At 35.2% G+C, this 21,600-nt stretch overlaps 1 protein-coding gene across 8 annotated transcripts in view; it reads left to right on the top strand.

Annotated features, from left to right (window-relative positions):
• The window catches only part of LOC106672673 (mitogen-activated protein kinase-binding protein 1), a 174,836-nt gene that overhangs the window by 152,064 nt on the left and 1,172 nt on the right, over positions 1-21,600 (top strand). For 5 of the 8 annotated variants that reach the window (XM_014404271.2, XM_014404274.2, XM_014404273.2 and 2 more), the window contains 24 exons: positions 858-1,071; positions 7,550-7,765; positions 7,820-8,002; positions 8,060-8,220; positions 8,594-8,729; positions 9,543-9,740; positions 9,809-9,987; positions 10,041-10,329; positions 10,386-10,586; positions 10,660-10,916; positions 11,774-11,875; positions 11,949-12,118; positions 12,178-12,290; positions 13,041-13,118; positions 13,205-13,312; positions 13,371-13,663; positions 13,717-13,817; positions 13,896-14,059; positions 14,131-14,245; positions 16,173-16,259; positions 17,800-17,912; positions 17,971-18,136; positions 18,451-18,571; positions 18,634-18,803. In XM_014404271.2, coding sequence (XP_014259757.1) covers positions 858-1,071; positions 7,550-7,765; positions 7,820-8,002; positions 8,060-8,220; positions 8,594-8,729; positions 9,543-9,740; positions 9,809-9,987; positions 10,041-10,329; positions 10,386-10,586; positions 10,660-10,916; positions 11,774-11,875; positions 11,949-12,118; positions 12,178-12,290; positions 13,041-13,118; positions 13,205-13,312; positions 13,371-13,663; positions 13,717-13,817; positions 13,896-14,059; positions 14,131-14,245; positions 16,173-16,259; positions 17,800-17,912; positions 17,971-18,136; positions 18,451-18,571; positions 18,634-18,803 — 3,935 coding nt within the window. The remainder of the gene's footprint in view (positions 1-857; positions 1,072-7,549; positions 7,766-7,819; positions 8,003-8,059; positions 8,221-8,593; positions 8,730-9,542; positions 9,741-9,808; positions 9,988-10,040; positions 10,330-10,385; positions 10,587-10,659; positions 10,917-11,773; positions 11,876-11,948; positions 12,119-12,177; positions 12,291-13,040; positions 13,119-13,204; positions 13,313-13,370; positions 13,664-13,716; positions 13,818-13,895; positions 14,060-14,130; positions 14,246-16,172; positions 16,260-17,799; positions 17,913-17,970; positions 18,137-18,450; positions 18,572-18,633; positions 18,804-21,600) is intronic. The other 3 variants (XM_014404272.2, XM_014404276.2, XM_014404275.2) reach the window with 3 other exon arrangements.

Raw genomic sequence — 21,600 nt, 5'->3', positions numbered from 1 at the left:
AAAAATAACTTAATTTGATCAATAAAGAATATTTGAGAGGGATAAAAATTAATCCAATAATTGCTAAATTTATTTCGCTTGTGATTCCATCATCCATTAAGGCGAACTAAACGGATTCAATTCTTGTCATTGGGGTTAAAATAGCTTCGTTCGACCACTCATTTAAAGTTGCCACCAAAAAGAATAAGTAATAAAAACGAATTAATTTGGTTTTTATTTTTAACTTCGATTCTTTCAGGACATTTTGGCATAAATTAAATAAAAATGTTACTACCTCATGTACCCTAAATATTTTTTTGAAAAGAGGGAATAAATTTGAAAAACCCTTTCTCGGTCGCGTCATAATAATAAAAGATAAAACTCTAACTTACAAATTAAAACAAAATTCTGATAAAATGGTGAATTCATAATAAGCCTTCACGAGCCACATTTTAGAAACAAAATGTATAAAATTTGATCTAGGCAGGATATAGTAGAAAGTATGGGTAAAAATTACTAAGTAGTAAAATCTATTTTACAAAATTCGATAGGATTGGCTTCATGAAGTTTACAATAACAAAAAGGGGGGAATTTGGCTTATACGCGCATTTCCTGAAAAGTACGTTTGATATCAACATAGTAACTTTTTTTTACTAACATATTTTCCAAATTCACATAGATAATATCATCATAAAACACTGAACAACAAGTTAACAAAATTTCATTAAATTTGGCCAAGGAGTTCCGAAGATAAAGGCACCGAAGGGCCAATATACTAGTAAATAAGGCAGTGATCCTTCACCTTCAGCTTGAATCTTTCGTTTTTCAAGAAATTACAGATTTACCGATACATATTTAATTGTTGTCTATTGTTGCAGATGCACGGTCGTACTGCTGGATTTGGTCCGGGGGAGGCAGACGCACATAATGAACAATTCGAAGAAGACCATCACCTGCGTCGGCTTCTCATCCGATGGGAAGTTCCTGGCCACCGGCGAATGCGGCCACTGCCCATCCCTCAGGCTCTGGGACCTACAGGAGAACACGATGGTCGCCGAGCTCTCCGGGCACAAATACTCCATCAACTGCCTCGTAAGTAAACTTCAATTATAATAATTGTTAGTGGCCTTGTTTATGAATCATCCCTGGAATGGTTGGTCTATATAATGCATCTCGCTTTTTTCCTAGATCGAATGTTCGCTTTAATATTTCTAGTAATTTACAGAAGTGGGTTATATCTTCTTCAGTGCTAGGGGGTGATGAACTTGTAGTTTGTAAGATTCGAAAGTAGCTAAACGAGCTAAAATTTCAACTGACGAGCAAAACTAGCGAAGCTGGGCAGAGAAAAAATTATCGAAAACATCCTATCTTACAGTTTCATCGATTATCACAGATGAGTGATGACATTGCTTCAGGCCCACCACCTGCTACCTTCCAACAATGTTCGCTAATTCAATGTTTTGGTCAGGGTTAAAAGTTTTGTGAGAGAAGACACCGACGAAAAGGCCGAAACACGCCTTGACAGGTAAAGCCGTGAAATTAAGCAGTCCGGTATTATCGCAAAGTGAGATCGTGCTTACAGCTCATCACCTTCTACCTTCCAGCAATGTTTTCTTGAACGGTGGATCAGGGTTATAAGCTGGGTAAGTCAAGGCACCGACGACGGGCAAGCCAGCTAAACTTGGAATGCTGGTATTATCGAAGAGTGAAACGATTATACATCATCTTCGGTGGTGGGTCCATAATAGGTGAGACAAGATACTGTCGAAAGCTTGACAGGCAAAGCTAGCTAAACTAGAATGGCTAAGATTATCGAAGAGTGAGATGATTATACCACAGGTTCATCACCTTCTTTCTTTTAACTCTGATCTTCATGTTCAGTGTGGGCCAGGGTTATAACTGAGTAAGAGAAAACCGAAGAAAATGCCGAATCAGGTCTAGACAGGCAAAGCCTTCAGGCCTGGGATTATCATAGCGTAGGTGGCCATGTTTCAACCACATCACATTGTACCTTCCAGCAATGACTTCATTAATATTAACACAAGGTTATCAACTGAGTAAGAGGACAACTAGGAAAAGGCCGAAACCGAAAATTAACGGAGACGAAGAACATCACACTACAGGTTCATCACATTCTACCTTTAACAGAGTTCGTTTTCAGTGGTTAGTCAGGGTTATAAGCTAGGTGAAACAAGACGTTGTCGAAAGGTGTCTGTCGAGCAAGACCAGTAAAGCAGCAAATCAGGATTTTCAGATCCTGCTTTTTCTTCGATCTATCCACTAAACTGCTGTTTGATATTGAACGATCATCCTGGTTTCGTGTTATTTCGTTGATATTAAGGTGAGCACATAGACGAACCACTGAACGTGCTATAATACAATACCTACACGCTTCTGGTACCGATTTGACAAATTATACGTTCAATTGTATTCTAAGTACATAAACTAAATCTATTGCCTTTTCTAAAACTAAATTTAAATTAATTATTCTTTCTATTGAAGGTCTTGGTTGTGATAAAAAAAAGTCAGTGCCTCGAGCGGGATTCGAACCCATGACCTTCGGCTAAATCCGGGACCTTCCATAGATAGAATAATTAATTGAACGAGTAACTTGGTCACTTGACCAGTACAACGTAAATGGACTAAATTTAAAGTTTAAATTTGATGACTAACTTTTCAACTCGGTTGCTATAAAGCCTTCATGTCCCAAGGCAAATTCATCTCGTAGGCTGACCTCATTAAAACCACGAACCTACGTCGAAAAATTTTTTTCGGGTGAAAACTGAGAGTAAGAGTTTGAACTGGAGTCGTGCCGAAGATCATTAATAACTAAAATTATTACATAGTTTTTTAAAAAATCTCATCGAGGTTGTCAGTAAGACTATCCGCCGGAAACTAAGCCAAGAAGTGTGACGCGTAACCGATACTCGTCCATCGGCTGTAAATTAACCGCATACGCTTAGAATCGGTGTTCTAATAGTGATAATAATTGTGCCGTTTATGCTGTGTTCAACATATATTTGGCAGGACGTACGTCAAAATCCACTTTCCACATCGTGACCGGACTGCGCGAAATTATGTTAATGGACCTTTTGTAAAACACTGGAACCTTGAAAGTGAAACTAGGCTTTTTGAAAGTATCTCTCTTGAGATCATGTAATTTGATGAAAACCGTCCAATCCACTTTTTTTACGTTCGAGTGCCCGAGTAATGGTTACGATCGAAAGGGATTTTGGAATCCCAACAACTCGGCCTTCAAAGAAGAAAAGAGCTTTGGCCAATTTTGTCTAGTAATTTGGAAGGTCGAAAGACCTCTGTCGTCCCACTTCGAAGACATTTACGAAAAAATCCCGGTGGGAAATAAATATTTTCGAGGTCGCAGGCCTTTGTTCGTTAGTCGGGAAGAATAATGCTACATTTAATCGACCCGGATTTCTCGAGGACAATTTGAGACAATCTCTCTTTCTCCGGCAATAAAGCATTGTATAGATTTCTATTTCAACCGGAAAGGGTGTCACTGTCGGCACCATTCTCTAAAGAAAACGATTGACTATTGACTTACCGCCTCAAATCTAGACTTACACTTAATAATAATCTCAAAGTAAGGAATACATAGTTTTATTGCATTAAAAAAAATCTTTTTCTGTAGTACAACATATTATTGGTATTGTCTATCCAACTGTGCATCATGAACTCAGCACCTGCCAATACAATAAAAAGTGTCTTGAATATTAAAATAAAATAATAATATTATAACAATACTTTGTCGAAATAATAAATAAATAATACAAAGTATAAGAAAAAACTTTGTTTCAGCAATAGAATAATATTCTGTCTGCTGGATATTGTACCATCAACACGTCTTGAAGATAAATGTTATGCTTTGTTGTTTTACTTCTTTACTAAAAATACATGAAAAATATTTGCAATTCTTTGTGGAACAAAAGGTTTTGCCACACTCTCCTCTCAATCTTAATAGAAATCATGCTGAGAAGTTTTAATTTAAAAAACTTCCACCATTTTCATTTGGATTTGTATTTTGTTACATTTGTATTTTAATTTTTATTGTATATCACGGTTTCGCCAGTTCTGCTCTTGCTCAATAAATTTTTATTACTTTATCACTGGCATTATGGTTTTTGCTTTCATTATTTATTATTGTCAAAACCAATTGGTGCTAATTTGAGTTGGCAAAGCTGTAAAATAGGTTGGAGCTTTAGATTTGATACTACAAATTTATATGCACATAGTAAGTAATAGTATAACACATGTACACTGACAGGCAAAAAATTCCACCCACTTGTAATATAACTTGATTTGGATATATTTTTATATATTAATTAAAGTTTCACGTTTTATATAAGACTAATAATTGAGTCTTTGTCTAAAAAAAGTTTTAAAAAAATGTAAATTGTTAAGGAAAATAAAAAATTAAAAAGATTTAAAACAAGACAGGCAGATAAAATTTGTTTAATTTTGTTTTAGATTTTTAATTAACAATTCAATATTGTGTATTTCCTCCTCTTGCCTTAATTACATCTCGAAGACTCCTCGGCATACTTTCTACCAGTCTGGAAATGTCTCTTTGCTGGAGGTTAGCCCATTCTTCACGAAGAGACCTTTTAAAATCGTGGATTGTATCAGGAAGTAATGGACGTGCTCTTATTTGTCTTTTAAGGTTTTCCCATAAATGTTCAGAGCTAAGACCCTGATGTTATGCTCTTGAAGGTACGTTTGTACTATGCGAGCGACACGAGGACAGACATTATCGTGCATTAGAATAGGATTGTCACTGATTTCATCACTGATAGGCAACGCGTGATGTTCCAAAATTTCTTCTATATAGTGAGTGGTCGTCAAAGACCCTCCACAACCAACTCAGTCGACTCTTCATTGAAATTCCTGCCCACACCATCACTGAGCTAGGTTGAAAAGGTTGGCTCTGGGAAAAATTACAGGCTTCGTACCTTTCATTTCGCCTTCCCCACACTCTTTCACTCCCATGTGGAGATCGTAGAGCAAATCTACACTCATCTGCAAAAAGTACAGCAGACCAATCGCCCAAAGACCAATGGCTGGGTTCTCGAGGAACTGTGCAACTCCGTGTGTTATGGTCAATTCTGGTCTTCTTATGGGGTGAAAAGCCATCAGTCCATACTGATTTAATCTTCTTCGAGCAGTGCGTTCAGAAATTTGGACACTGTGAACTTCCAGGACCTGATGAATCGCTTGAAAAACAGTAAGTGGCCGGTTTCGCAAAACTTTCAAAGTCAAAAAATGGTCATCCTGTGGTTCTGTTACCCTAGGGCATCCAGAACCAGGCCCTCTAATGTAGGACCCAGTTTCTCGAAAACGGCTAATGGTGTCTCACAGTGTTTTGTAGGGAACTCTAATGGCAATAGCCACATACCTGATGGAACGTCCATCATCACTAAGAGCCACACCACGCGCAACATCCTCAGCGCTAAGTGGAATTTTTAAGTTTAAAAATTGAAATTAAGAAAATGATGAAAATGAGACAGTTTATTGTTTCAGTATTCAAATGAGACTGAATAAACATTTTCAATTCCGTAAAAATTAGACATTGAAAAATCCTTTATCCTCATTTTGGATTAAGGATTAAGTGTGTTACGTCCAATTGATATTCCCCATTTAAAACAGCATAAACAAATATTTATTGATAAAAATAACGAGACAAATTAAGGGCAGAATTTTCTTTTATTGAGAAAATGAAAAAAATCAGTTGGGTGGAATTTTTTTGTCTTGTTATATTATGAAAATATATTTTGATCAAAAATAAGCCCTTTAATTGGGATGGAAATTTTTTTGATTTTCTTAAAAAATAGGAAAAAAATGTTTAAACGCAGATTTCACTATAGTGAATATTCGGAGAATTAAGTATCAATTAATTATTTGCAGTTTGCTTGTTTCCAGGCATTTTACTTGATGTTTTTTAGGCAATGTTGATCAACTAGTGGCCTGTTGGGGCAATAGCCCCTATCTCTAGTCTGAATCATAGAATGATACGATTTATGAATGTGGGAAATGGATTGTGAACAGCAAACTGTAACAAAGACACGTTACAATGTTTTTTTTTTTTCATGTTATGGGTTATTTTGGAGTCCCATCCTGACTTACCACAGGTATAGATCAGTAGGTTCAAAGTAGGATCACAATGATGTCTTAAATCAGAAATTAACTTTGGACTACTATGACAATAGTGCACAACGTGTCGATGACCTGGCGGTCTTCCTTCTGAAGATCGGAAAACTCCTTTCTTCTGCTGTAGGTTTGTTAAATCTCATCCATCAAAAACTTTTTTTTTTTTAATGCAAGTTCATGTTAAAACTTTCATCTTGCATTGCTTCAGCTAAAAATGCCACCAAGGGCTGTCCAAACTGTGCGGTCTAGTTTTTTATTTTCTGGGCATCCTAAATGCACATCTACAGCTTTGGCGGGGTCGATAATATATAATTGACATTATGACAGAACTTCACCTTCACTTGACAACAAATCCAATATGAATCAGTAATCTGTCCTTGTAAAACTTAAAACAATAAGGTCCAACTCCTAGAATTTCTTTCTGTGTGGCAGAAAAGGAGACAAATACCATTGCACTGTTGTACTTCCATATATCGTTCATAAAATTTGATTAATAAAGGAACAGTTCCTTTAACTCCAAAGTGATTTGTGGTTCTGGGAGGAGCAAGGGTTAAACTGACTACTGGTTATCTCAGCCTCAAAGGAGTAGTCATAGAACCTAAGCTGTGCTTGGGTTTGGAGTTTTCATTCAACATACATAGTTTGTTGGAAATTGTATCGGAGCGAGTAAGACTTTTTTAGCATGTTCATAACAGAAAACCTGCCCTCACTTATATGTAATATATATTTTTATATTGGATAGGCAGAACAAAATGATTAGACGTAACTAAACTGCAGATTCATCACTGTGCAGATCTCATGAAGAAATCTCACAATACTATGTTATTATTTGCTGCCACTTGTAGGTTGCATGTTAAAAAAAAAACTTATTTATTAGCATCTGTATTTATTGAATATTTGTTAAACCATTTGCTCTCTTCCTTAATATTCGCTTAGGATTTATTTTTAATAAACATATAATACATTTTTTTTAAATCAAACTTTTGGTGATTCTTAGAGCAAACAATAAGAACTATTTATCAACAACTGTATGTTATTATTTGAAATTGACATTATCAGTATGTTCACTAATTTTGTGGTCTGCTTGACCAATTAATATATTACAATTAATTAAGGTTTTTAGTTGAGATAAAAAAGTCAATGGCACGAGCGGGATTCGAACCCATTTGTCGTCGAGAATCCAATCCGATTACATGACATTTGAAAAATGGCAAAAAGGAGAGAAAATTCAAAAGAGATTGCTCAAGTGGTAGAGCAGCGGCGTATCAAGCCGAAGATCGTGGGTTCGAATCCCGCTCGTGCCATTGACTTTTTTATCTCAACTAAAAACCTTAATTAATTGTAATTATCATTATGATTAATATTTCTTAATTAATTTTAGCTTTGATTGGTTATTGTGTGTTTCTAGGCGTTTTCACCGACTCAAAAATATGTTGTGTCAGTTGGATCTCAACATGACATGATTGTGAATGTTTGGGATTGGCGAGCCGGATTGAAAGTCGCGTCAAACAAAGTGTCTACCAAAGTCAAGGCTATATCCTTTGCTGAAAACGGAACTTATTTTGTAACAGTGGGTAACCGCCATGTGAAATTCTGGTACTTGGAATACCACAGAGGGGCCAAGGTAATGAAATAAATATTTTAAAAAAGGAAAAAACTAACATTGAACTTGATTTAGTACAAAGAACCTGTGCCATTGATGGGGAGGTCAGCGATACTCGGAGAACAGAGGAACAACGATTTCGTAGATGTTGCATGCGGAAGGGGTGAGACGGCAGACTCGACCTACACCATTACGAGGTCGGGTCTTCTATGTGAGTTTAACAACAGGCGTCTTCTTGATAAATGGGTTGAACTCAGGGTAAGCCACAAATTTAATATGGACATTCTTGATTAATCAATTTCAACTCGTTTACAGACAGCCAGTGCTAACTGCATGACACTAGGTGAGGATAGAATATTCATTGGCTGCGCTGATGGAATAGTTAGGTGTTTCAACCCCCACACCCTTCAGTTTATAACTACCTTACCTCGTACTCATTACCTGGGTGTCGATGTTGCTCAAGGTCTAGATATAACGTAAGTATTTTTTTTATTAATTTTAATTTAATAATCTAGAAAATTGGTTATTTTTTTAACTAAACACATCATTTATTTGTTTATGCCATATACTTTAATTGCTAATGCATTTCAGACCACGTCCATGGAACCTCTTCAGAGCTCACTATTTAGCTAAATGAAACTCCAGACAAAGTAGTTCCATTTAGCTAAATAGTAAGCTCTGAAAAAGGACCAGGGATGTGGCCCAAAATGCATTAGCAATTAAAATATATGGCATAAAAATAAATGGTGTGTTTAGTTTAAAAAAAAATACTTTCTAGATTTAAAGTAATTATTTATATCTTAAAAATTATGATTTTCTTTTCTAATCTGATATTACCTTTAAAAACAGACATATGGCAACTCATCCTCAAAAAGCAAAATATCCCGATGCGATCGCAGTTAGCTACGATGAAAGAAATTCAAAACTTACATGTGTTTATAACGATCACAGCCTTTACATCTGGGATGTTCGAGATATAAAAAGGGTAAATATTTACCAGCTTGACGTTTTTAATTTGTTAGACAATAACACTTGTGTTTGCTTTTGATGTAAACTAGAATATTTACTACTTTTGTAAGATGTTATTAATTATTTAGTTGATTACAAACTAAACATTTATTCTTCTAAATACTATTTTTAAAGTTAACTTTAAATATTGTACAATTAATTAAGGTTTTTAGTTGAGATAAAAAAGTCAATGGCACAAGCGGGATTCGAACCCACGATCTTCGGCTAGATACGCCGCTGCTCAACCACTTGAGCTATCTTGACCTCGATCCACTCGGACACCAACTTCCCATCTCAACCCGGCCTTTTGAATTTTCTCTCCTTTTTTGCCATTTTTCAAATCTCATGTAATCGGATTGGATTCTCGACGACAAATGAAATGGCCACGGAGAGCTTTAGTGATTTAATCATTAAATTCACTACTTTTGAAAAATGGCAAAAAAGGAGGGAAAATTCAAAAGGTGGGGTTTGGATGGGAAGTTGGTGTCCGAGTGGATCGAGGTCACGATAGCTCAAGTGGTAGAGCAGCAGCGTATCTAGCCGAAGATTGTGGGTTCGAATCCCGCTCGTGCCATTGACTTTTTTATCTCAACTAAAAACCTTAATTAATTGTAATATATTAATTGGTCAAGCGGACCACGAAATTAGTGAATTTAAATACTGTTCAAAGCTTACTGTATGTATGGATTTCAAAAATACTATGTAGTGTACTACTATATCGTTTTTATTTTGATTTGCTTATTATTTATTTGATAACTTGTACCTTATTAACTAATTGTAAATTTTACAGGTTGGGAAATCTCATTCATACCTTTACCATTCGGCTTGCATATGGGGAGTTGAAATGTTCCCAGAAGGAAGCCTGCCGCATGTTCCTCCTGGTTCTTTTGTCACTTGTTCTAGCGATGATACAATTAGAATTTGGAATGTCGACTCTCAGCATAAAACGCAGGCGGGTAGTGCATATCAACGAAATATTTACAGCAAAGTTCGTACTTTTGTTTTAATAAGGTTTCTTTATTCAATTTTTAACACTGTTTTCATCGGAATTTCCAGGAATTGATTAAGGTTTTATACATTGATCCAGAATTAAACTGTTTAAAAGATATGGAATTGATAGGAGGGGAAAAGACTGATAATCCTGCTGCTTATGATGGCAAAAATGGTGTGCGATCCTTGAGAATTAGCCCAGATGGAAAACACCTCGCAAGTGGTGATCGGGCTGGGAATATACGGTATGGTCAATTTATTTTTATAAGTGTTTTTCTTAATAAATAAATTTTTTCAGAGTTCACGATGTCGCGACATTAGAGGAGCTGTGCCTTATCGAAGCTCATGATGCTGAAGTACTGACATTAGAATACAACCGCCAAGTGGACGGAAAGAAGCTTCTGGCTTCTGCTTCGAGAGATAGACTAGTCCATGTTTTCGATGTAAATGAAGATTACAATTTCTTGCAAACGTTGGATGATCATTCTTCTTCTATAACGGCCGTCAGATTCCTTAATACACAGCCCAACCTCCAAATGGTTTCATGCGGTGCTGATAAATCTATTATATTTCGCCAGTTGCAGCCTGTAAGTCATTTATTTTTGTATTAAATTTGCAGGTTTATTAATATTTTGGCTTGTAGGGACCAGACGGTCAAATGCAGTTCAACAGAGTTTATAATGCTGCTGGTAAGACGACCCTCTATGACATGGAAGTTGATGTTTCGCACAAACACGTGATTACAGCCTGCCAAGACAGAAACATTCGTGTCTACAATGTCTCCAGCGGGAAACACACCAAGACTTTCAAGGGATCTATTGGTGAAGAAGGATCTCTTATAAAGGTACCACAAAATTGCCTCCAAAGTAAAAATCTTTGACAGAAAAATGTGTTGAAAAACAAGTTGATTGTTCAAGGTTGCATTCGATCAGAGTGGAATTTATGTTGCGACTTCATGCACTGATAAGACATTATGCATCTATGACTATTACAGTGGCGAGTGTATGGCCACCATGTCAGGACATTCCGAGCTAGTCACGGGTTTAAGGTTCAGTCAGGATTGCTCACGACTCATCTCTGCCTCAGGTGACGGTTGCGTTTTGATCTGGACGGTGCCTCATGACATGGTGGTGACAATGCAGGCTCGGCTATCTCAACAAGCTGCTAGAAACAAGTAAATAATTTTTATGTATTTATACTTCCATTCAAGTCAAGAATTCAAGTATACCTAGACAGCAGATGACATGGAATTCACCCAAGGCTTAAAAGACAGCAACTTACTAGGAGACAGTCCATACTAAATTAAACTTATACAAGACTTTTCTATGACCACTGTGGACATACAGAATGGAAATGTGGGGTTATGCATAGCCATCTAACAAGATCCAGCACATCCAATCTTTCCAATCAAAATTCTTCGGATAAAATGACAAAGCCACTAACCTCACTATCCATAATGACCTAAACATTCATTTTGTCAACAAACTGATCTGTTCCCAATTCCAAGCTTCACACTGACCTCTTGATCCGTCCTAAACATACATACCAAAAACTCCTCGATAGCCTTGAGACCTCCTTGCCCCTTAATCCTTAAGCGATGGCTGGTGCTTCCAGGTGCAGTGCTGGCATTAATGTTAGAAATGTGTGGTGATTAGTATTAATCGATAATTATTCAGAAATCATGAGATGCGGTCTGATGTGATGTAGCTTTCAGAAAAACATTTTCTTTATCGTGCCAACGTTTCGATCTTTATTGAGATCATCTTCAGGGCTCAAAGTGTTTGTTTTCTGCGTATTTCTGCCATTCTTCTGTGTCGTGGCACTCTCAACACAACACACAAGAACGGCACAAGAAAATGTTTTCTTGTCACATTGAAACAACATCACACCAGACCGCATCTCACGATTTCTGAATAATTAATGTTAGAGCAGTAACCATGTGAAAAAATGTTTTGCGATTACACTTGTAATATATACAAATATTATAGGGTACAAACAAAATAATAAAAAAATAATAATTTTTGTTCAAAGGAAACCGGTGAAAATCAGTAATGGAATTCACCTAGATAATGATGATTTTGCACCGTCTCCTCTGGGAGTTTTTGATCCCAATGCAAACTCAACCGACTATAGGTATTATTTTGTAAAAGTTTTTTTTTTTTTTTTAATTAGCTATCTTTCTAAGTTTAATCTTGGTTTCGGACAGTATTGGCCAGTTGCCCGTCTGGGCCAAGAAGGAAATCGAAGGTGGTGAAATCGAGAGCAGGGGTATTAGAGTTTCTGGTCCTAAGGGTAAATGGGCCCACAGGATCGATCACACAGGAATCACAATCAAATCAATATATGACAGTGAAATGATCCCTTTCGCTACCGGAGGTATTAACCTTGGAAAAACAAAATCGCTTAAAAATAAATAACTCCATGTTTATTAACAGACAAAAAACTCGATTCAGATGGAAGTAAAGAAGACAGCTCTGTCGACAGTGGAGCCGAAACAGGCCGGTCTCTCCTCTCAAACCATAAAAGAGAAACGACAATCGTGTCAAAGGTATTTCATTACAGGTCTCTTTAATATGTTATAACTATTTATTTCTTCTCGCTTCTTATCTAGCAACTTCAGAATGCAACTATTCTATAATAAAGACTTGACACTTTGCATGCCTCTGGAGATTAATTACACATTTATTCTTTTTTTCCAGAATAATTTTCAAATATTTTTTTCCGTGTTTTTCATGGTATTCTACAGGATTTTTTCCAAATAAATACCATAAACTTGTGTGTTAGATCAAAATGTTTTATGTTCAAATAAATAATAAATTTTATAATTATTTATTGTTAAAATCAAAATTTAATTAACTTTATATTAAGTAGTAGAACGTAATTATGTCTTTGAAGTAACAGGATGAACAGTTCATACAAGCATTAAAATCTCATTGGGCATAGTAGCTGGTTGTGGTAGCTTTTCTCATTAATGTAGTTTGTTTTTAGAAGTAGAATTGTTTTCTGTTCAGTTTTGTTATATCAGAAAATCCCTCCTGGACTTTATTAATTCTCATTGGTGTTGGCTTTATTTGTTAGCTCTTTGTACATGTATAGCTGAGCTATTTATAAAGCTCTGTTGTACGTCAGGGTTTGTAGATTGTTATTTTAGAAGGAATAGTTTTTTGGGGGCATTTTTCCTTTGATAAATTAGCGATTGCTTCCTCTTCTGCATCTTTTTCTCTTCACGCACGGGCATTCTGCACAATTTGTGAATGTTGAGAAAAACTGAAACAAAGCTACAACAAATTAATTGCAGGTAAGCCGTGATACGAGTATCGATTTTCTCCATTGCCCAGAAAGCATACAGGAAATTTTGGACCACAATAGTAAACCGGTGAAGAATTTTTCATGAATTTGTATTCACTAGAATTACCCCACTCATGACTCATTGTTTTAAATGGGGAAATTTTTTTGTTCCAGCATGCGATTGGAGGTAAAATTACTCTTATGAGAGGGACTGAAGTAGGTGATAATCATTTTAATAAACATCACACAGATGATAGCTCTTTAGGAAGCTTTAAATATGAGGTTTGTTCTCACTTAGCATTGAACAAAACTGTTTTATATATTTTGTATATTTTTGTAGGACATAGAAAGTACAGAGCATGATGGTGATGTTGAGGATTACTCAGAAGGAGAATCGAGTGACAACCGGAGGCCGCTTTACATCCCTCAGCACGATGAACCAAACCGGGAGTTCCCTATCACAAACATAGACTCAACAGAATTGAGAAAATCTATGAAAAAATCAAAAAGGCCAGATCTGCTTATGGTCACAAGCGAAATGTCAAGTGCGAGTCGGTCTATGTCTGGAAGCCAGAGTGATGACGACGACCATGCTACTACACCTACCTCTGACCACAACATGCACTCTATAAGGCAAGTTTAATTTCATTTCACATGTTTCAACTACTAAACTTTAATTCGTTCAGCACTGATGCTCTTGATGTCATCGCCCATCGAGAGAAATTCTTGAAGAATACTTTTGAATCATTAAGTGGTGCAGAAGATGCCTCATCCCCAACAACCAAAGGTGAGCTTTCTGGCATTTTAATTTTTCATAGTTGTATAATTTCTGTTTGAATAATTGTCATTATGACTATAATTTCAGGGAAGAGAAGTCTTTCGTCTCAGCATCATGGCAGCCAGTCTGGAAGTACTAGAAATTCGAACGTGATTCAAGCTGCTAAACACACTAAAAATGATATTGGAGCCGTAAGTAAACGAGAAGAGCTGCAAAGACGCATCCAAGAAACTAGGCGGCAATTACAGAGTGTAAGTCTTTTTTTCTAATTTTGTTTAACCGATTTAAATAATTTAATTATTGTTTATTAAATAAATTTCAGGTTGGTTATCGTTCCACTCTTAAAACAAGTCAGAGTATTCAGGATTTAAGCATGCATGGGATTTACAACGATTCACGACCGAAACCCGTCCCGAGGCACCGAACAGTCCAGCAAGGTAATGAAATTGATAGCAGCACGTTTACACGAAAACCGCGAACTAACAATCCGACTAACCAACGCCCAGTGAGCCTGAACCTTTCTCAGCTCTCTGTCTCCCCATACAAATCCGGATGCAAGTCGATGGATGCATCCCTAACGGGGTCTCCGATTAATGATAGCGTTTCTCCGACCAAGTCTTTCTGCGAACCCGATATCAATATGAGGTTTGTGGCTCAGAAGGCTAACTGCTTCAAGCGTTACTCGTGTTGTTTTTATGTAAATATTAATGAGAAAGAAGTAGATGTTGGTAGAGAATCTAAGTCAGTCGACGATCTCAGTGAAGTCGGTAAAAAATGCGGGATTTATCTTGAGGACAAATCCGATTTGAGCGAGTACAGTTCTGACTCACTTGAAGAGTGCAATCAATTCAGGACTAAGCCTCGAAGATGTATGAGTGAGTACCAGATACTCGAAAGATCATCAAGTTCTATAGGATTCAAGAACGACACTCGGTTCGAGAAAACTAAATTTCACAGTGAAGAAAACATACTAGCCGACGATAATAATGAGGGATGGGAGAGGCACAGCAGTGCAAGCTTTTTCCTCCGTAGAAGTACCTGTAGAAGCACAGAGAGCATATTGACTGATGAGAGTGAATATCAATTTTTATTTAGCAACCGAGAAGTCTTTCGCAGCACTGAAAGCATTTTGACTGATACCGGAGATGTAAAGGAACTCCCTGAAGATTTAGATGAAATACCTCAGAAGCAGTCTGTAGTCAGAACGAGAAGCCTTCAAGACACAACTTCGAAACTACAGAACGCCCATTCACATACTTCCAAAAGCCGTCCAGAAACACCTTTTGCTCACAACATTGAAGAGTGGCCTGTAAAGGAAAAGACTGAAGAAATGAAGAATAGAAATGAATCGTTTTTCATCCCCATCGGAAACGGACCCCTCAAGCCGACATTGCCCGAAGCCCTTTTGAAAAAACACCAATACAGAGAGGATCAGAAAAAGACAAATTCGCAAGCATCACATCCAGTCGTTGCGCATAAGCCGCCGAAACCCAAATTATACCCGACAGGTAACAAAAACTCGCAGACAAAGTGCAATAAGATCATTCACACGGTGATAGTTAGAAAGAAAAGTGACAAGATCAGTTTGTTGCAAAATTCTTTTAAAAATCAACTTCTTGGTTCGCCTGTCAAAGATCCCGGCTTGAACAACCTGAGTGATCTTCCACATTTCAACGGAGGACGAGTCAAGCTTTTGTCACAAAATTTCGAAAAGATAAGTGCCAGAGACGAGTTTTCCTGCGACTCAGAGAGCTCGACACCCGGTACTTCTTCCTCTTGCGCCAACTCGCCCAAACGAAAATGGAAACCGAGCATTGGCAGCCAGCTCGCAAGAAAAATTGCAAATGGCCAGATCCTTCCAGATAAATGCACTGCAGGTACCTGTAAAGTTTTACTTTTTCAGTCTTTTATTTTATGTAAGTGTAATTTTGTTGTTGTAGTGTTTGAATTTTTATTTTCTTGTGAAATCGCACGTTTCATTTATCGAAATTTATATTTTTTTAAATATTTTAATTTCTGTAGTTTTTATTTTAAATAAAACATTTTATTTATTTATTTTTTGGTTTAGTTTATATTTATTTAATTTCCTTACACCCATTTATTTTTTTTGTTAGAATTTAATTAATATTTTTAAATTTTTACATATTTGATTTCCTCTACCAACATCTACTTATTTCATTGAATATTTATTTTTTTCATCGTTTATAACATAATATGTACAGCACTTATTGTTTTTAATTTTTGTAAAACTGCTGTGTTGCATATATCATATTTTTACTCTTGCTAGTTTGTTAGTTTTAGAATTTGATTGTTGTCAATAGTTTTCGTTTGTTTGTTGTGTGAAATGCATGATATGTTTGGTAGTTCAAGATGACAGCGGAGGTATCAGGAGGGCGTGCTCATTGAGCGACCTGGCCAACCCCTCTCCGAGGCAAAGAGGTGCGAATACAGGTAAGCCTTAATTTATTTTTCATCCTAGGAATCTTATTCTTGTGATTGTCTTTATTGTCTATAATTCTATAAATGGTAAAACGTATATTTACTATTATTAGTTAGTTTCTGGAATAGCTCAAGGATGCACCCTGACAACAATAAAAATCTCAAATGTGCGAATATGAATTTCATTGCAAACGTTTTTAAAATATCATAAAAAATTTTAAACAGACTTTCAAATTTCTTCTAGATTTGTTTAATTATAAAGTTCATTTTCATTGATCGGGGGTGGGTGGCAGATGGAAGGCATGTTAAGATAGTGTTCACTCACAGTTTGCTGTTTTCAATTATGCGAATTTCAAGCATTAAATGCTCATCATCAAGTTGATGGAGTTACAAACATGAATTGTAAGAGTGAACCCACTCTGCCGATCCCTCTCTAGCGCGGCATTACAATGAGAGGCTGGTTTTTAATGCCGTTTAATTTGAATGTGCGAAAAACATTAATTACAACACAGCTAAATGTTATCCAAAAAAAATAATATAAGAAAATAATTTTAAATTATTAATTAATTTGTATGTCAAATATTTAGATACATGTTTAAAATTTAGAAGGTAGATCAAAACCTATTATATTATTACCTTATATTAGATTATATATTAGATATCTATCGCTCCAGAACTGTAAAAAAAAAAACTTTTTGAAACGTTGAAAATACCAAAAAACTTAGAAAAAGTAGGTGTTTTAACTGGTTTTTAGATTTTCACCTACCGGTTGAGGTGTTAGTTGCGAGTTTCAGTATTGATGTAATCGACTATTTCTACTATCGCTTCAGATAGGTTCTCTCAATAGATTTCATTCAACCAAAGTTTAATTGTGATAATACACATTTCCTTAAAATAAAGAAAATTAATTAAATATTTTTTTTAAACAATTCAATCATTTAATTAACCATAAACTTTATTTTTTATTAAAACTTAAGTGCACATTTTTACAAACTGGACAAACCAACATTGCTGTAATATATGTTTGTAATTAAATTATTTACATAGATGTAAATGTTATTTTGCTATGTTGTAGTGCCTTAAATCAAATAATTAGTTTAGTTCCAGATTAAAATATATATATTAAATGTTCATAAATTAGTATATTTTTTCTGCTCTTTTTTTGTATTTAGTTTGTAATGTATAGGCAATTCTAAATGTGCATGGTAAATTTATGTTGTGTTGTGTTTGATATTTTTGTTATTCAATTGTTGACTATTTTCTAGTTTTCTTTATTTTCAAGTGTTCCAACGAAGAAATAAAAAAAAATTACAAGAAATAAATGTATGACCTGTTGATCGTAGATTTTTGTGTGTCAAAGAAATCAATTTTGTTTTTGAAACTATATGCAAGAGTAGTTCAGAAACAATTTACATGCTTAAGTAAATTATTTTTCTCCAAATTGTTTGAATTTTTATAAGGACAGAAGGAATTGACAAAAATTGAAATATTCTTGTTGGCATACCTAATATTGGATGAACCTTTTTTTTAAAGAAAACCTTATTCCTTGCAGTACTTGTTAATAAACCACACAGCCCTGTGAAAAATCTATCCTGCTCGACTAGGCACGCGAGTACAAAAAGTTCACTGATGATGAGAAGCAGTTCAGTCGGAGTTTTGAACCAGGTAAAACCGATTGCCCGGTGTGATTTGGAATTTTCCCCTTAACATTTATCTCGTTTAGAGCGATTCAGAAAGTGATATCAGCCAAGCGACAGGGCAGCGGAGCCTCGTCTCTCTTAGGATCATGCGCCCAACGATATCCTCCCAGAACAAAGTGGCCAGCAACAGTACAAGCAAGTCACGGATGGAAGCGAGGCGCAGAGGTTTGTCTGGAGCATATTCAAGCAGTTCGTATATTTTATTTTTTCTTTATTAGAATTTATTTAACTTATTAAAAGTGATGAGAAAACCAAATTATAAAGATTTGTTCTATTATTGTAAGTAAAGAGTATCTCTAATTATCTCAATGTTTGTAATTTTTAATAAATGTTATCATTAGTCATTTATCGTCTCCAGCATGAAAACTTTACAATTTTTTTTAACCCTTTACAATATTTCGCATGTAACTTGCATTTGATTTAGTTTATGAAAAGTCACAAAATTGTAAATTTTTGCTCATAAATTGTGTACATTTATGTAACAACTTATCAATGTGTTATAGTCACTTTAAATCAAGCTGGAAATACAGAGGATTCCAGTTCTGAGGAAAACCAAGCTCCGACACCTTCTTCCAAGCCGACGCCACCACCGAGACCCAAGAGTGTGAATTTAGACCGATCAAAGTAAAAATTGGATTAAAATCCCTTTTAAAAAATCCACTTTACATTTGATTTTGTTGTTTCAGTGGCCCTAGAAGGTCAGGCTTGGGAAGGAGTGGGTCAGAGCGTGACATTGCCCGAGCCAGCAGTAAAATTCAGCGTAGCAGCAGTGCAATGATCAGGCCATCGCTCGACCCCAGCCCATATGAAATCCCTGTTAAAGACACCGATCGCGTGGATGTTACCAAAGCTCCCTGTAAGTCATAAAACAACTCTGAATAAAATATAAATGTTATTATTAGATTTGCCAGATTATTACGTCTTTATAAAATGATAGTTACTACTCACAGTTAGTTGCTTTCAACAATCCAGAAGCCTATAGGTCATCATCAGGTTGACGGAATTTACAAACACGTATCTTGTCATAAATTGAAAGAATGAACCTGCCAATGTGGTGTTCTAATGAGAAACTGGTTTTTAATGCCGCTCAATTTTGAACATGCGAAAAGTGGGAATTATAACACACATAATAAATATTATATTAATAAATACTGTAAGAAAATAATTACAAAATAATGATTAATTTGTGTTTTTATTTATTAATTAAGACAAGTAAAAATAATAGATTAGTAAATTAATGATAGAAACCTGTCAACCTTGTCTTTAGGTTTTGAGAGGATGTTTTTAAATGAACATGTACTTCTAAAAGATATTCTAAAACCTTCTTGTTTAAGAATTGTATCTTCTTTTTCTGACAGTTCACCAATGTATGGCAAACAATGAAAACCTAATAATTCATTTTTGTAGGGGTGGCCGAGTCCAATTGTTGCTTCTTTTAAAGTAAAGTTTTTTGTTTTTACTAGCAACCTATTGATAAATATTAATTGGTATCCATTGTTTTTAGCTAAGGTTTTAATTGTTTGTAATTATTTTTTATAATTAGCAGATGTTATGGGAGTTTCAATGTATGGTCTATGAGCCAAATGATTCCAACAGCTTTTTGGATTCATAAGTGAGAAGAATCTGGTGGTATTATAGTGACTCTAGTTGTAAACTTTATACATATATGTCTATTTGAATTAGGTGATCTATTCTAAAAAGTTTAAACAACCATCTTTATTTATTTCCAGTCTAAAATTTATACTAGGGTGTAAAGAATTAATTAATTGGAATAATTCTTTTAGAATCTCTCATTTAGTTCCCAGCCATATACATAAAATATTAACTGCATAGCTTTTCCAAAACAGGACAGATTTAATTAATTTGTTATTTGATTTGAAAAGACTTTTTTTAAAGCTATCCATGAATATTTCGGCACAAAGTGGGTATAATGGACACCCCAGGGGTAACCCTTTCATTTCATAAAAGTTATTATTGAATTTAGAATAATTAGATAGTAGGTATACATTTAAGAGGTGTATTATAACATATATTTTACAAATTGTTTAATAGAATTCTCCGTAAGTTCTTGTTTTATAAGTTTTGTACATTCTTTAACAGGGATATTTGTGAATTAATTTGGAACATCAAATGACATTAAAACATAGTTGTTAAGTTGAAGTTCTTTAATTGTTTTGTCAATTCTAAAGAATTGTTAATACCGAATGTAGGTTTGAAATTGGTGTGCTTTAATTTTTAATCAATTTTAATTGGGAGTTTTTGGTATGGAGAATTATAAAAGGCATTTGTAACTAATAACAAAAACTAATAATAATTAACTAACTAAGAATTATATAAGGAACTTAAAATTATAAAACTGGTTTTGTAGGTGTGTTTTCCTTGTGAATTTTGACCATACTGCATAACATTGAGAGTTTCGGATTCATTGGTATTAGTTTTTTAACTGCACATTGGTCATTTGAGAATAAAAAGTCACTATTTTTTATGGCTCTTTGAACTTCAGTTTTTTTTTTATTTTAAGGTGGGATCTCTTTTTATTTCTTTACAATCGTTATTGTTTAGAAATTCTTCAATTTTAGAAACATATTTTTGATGATCAGTGATAACTGTACTATTTCCTTCATTGCTCCTATTTTAACTTTTAACCATGTACCTAAACAATATTAGTCATACAAATTAATGAAATTAATTATTTTTTTATTATTTAATTTTATCATTAATTTACTAATCTATTATTAATGTATTGTCTTAATTTTAATTTGTAGTAATTAAAATATAATTACTAATCAATAATAACTAATTTATAATTAATTTCTTGCAGTATTTATTAATATAATATTTAATTGTTATACTTCCTGCTTTTCACATGTTGATAATTGAGCAGCATTAAAAACCAGCTTCTCATTGGAAAGTCGTGTGGGCGGTGGATCACCGTTCACTCTTACAATTCATGTTGAGAGTCTGGTTGTAAATTCCTTCAAACTGATGACCTTAGTGCAGTAAAGATCCTATTCTGTATGATAATAAGTTCGGTACAGGCATGGACGCATTCTACCCCATACTATTTGACCGTTCAGTGACTCTTGCATGGTACATGAAGAAAAGTGTTCTCCACATCTTCTCCACAGACAGTTTCTGTCGTCTGATTACCACAAACCAAACCGGCACTCATCTGTGAAGAGAACAGCCATTCCTCCCTCCATTGTTCAAGTTTCCAAGGGAAATGCTGATTTCTAATATTCGCCTTTCCAGTAGTAGAGAGCCTGATTGTGCACATCTAGAGACTAAGCTTTGCTCACAAACCCTTCTGATGACTTTTTTAGAGCTCACCCTTACATTACGGATCATTTTGGAGTTGAATACCTATCAAGGAAGCTGTCATGCATTGCAGTTGACCATTACTTTCCCTTTGATCAAGGCTTACAGTCACTGTAGACCTGAGTGGATAGTAGAGCATGGCATACCCAGTACTTTGGTTCGAAATGGCTATTCTCTATATCAAGGAAGGGAATTAGGAAGCTGATACATATTCTGACGAGCCACTTCCCACTGAGAAGACACCTCTTCGTAATGGGTATCCTACCAGATCCCTTTTGCTGCTTCTGCGAAATAAAGGAAGAAACGGCAAGGCACTACCTCGCAGAGAGTGATAG

This window comes from Cimex lectularius, unplaced genomic scaffold, assembly GCF_000648675.2.
Source record: "Cimex lectularius strain Harlan isolate CLEC.00 unplaced genomic scaffold, Clec_2.1 scaffold61, whole genome shotgun sequence".
NCBI classification, from domain to species: domain Eukaryota; kingdom Metazoa; phylum Arthropoda; class Insecta; order Hemiptera; family Cimicidae; genus Cimex; species Cimex lectularius.
The sequence above is the reverse complement of the archived record's forward strand: the minus strand, read 5'-3'. Positions and strand labels throughout refer to the sequence as shown.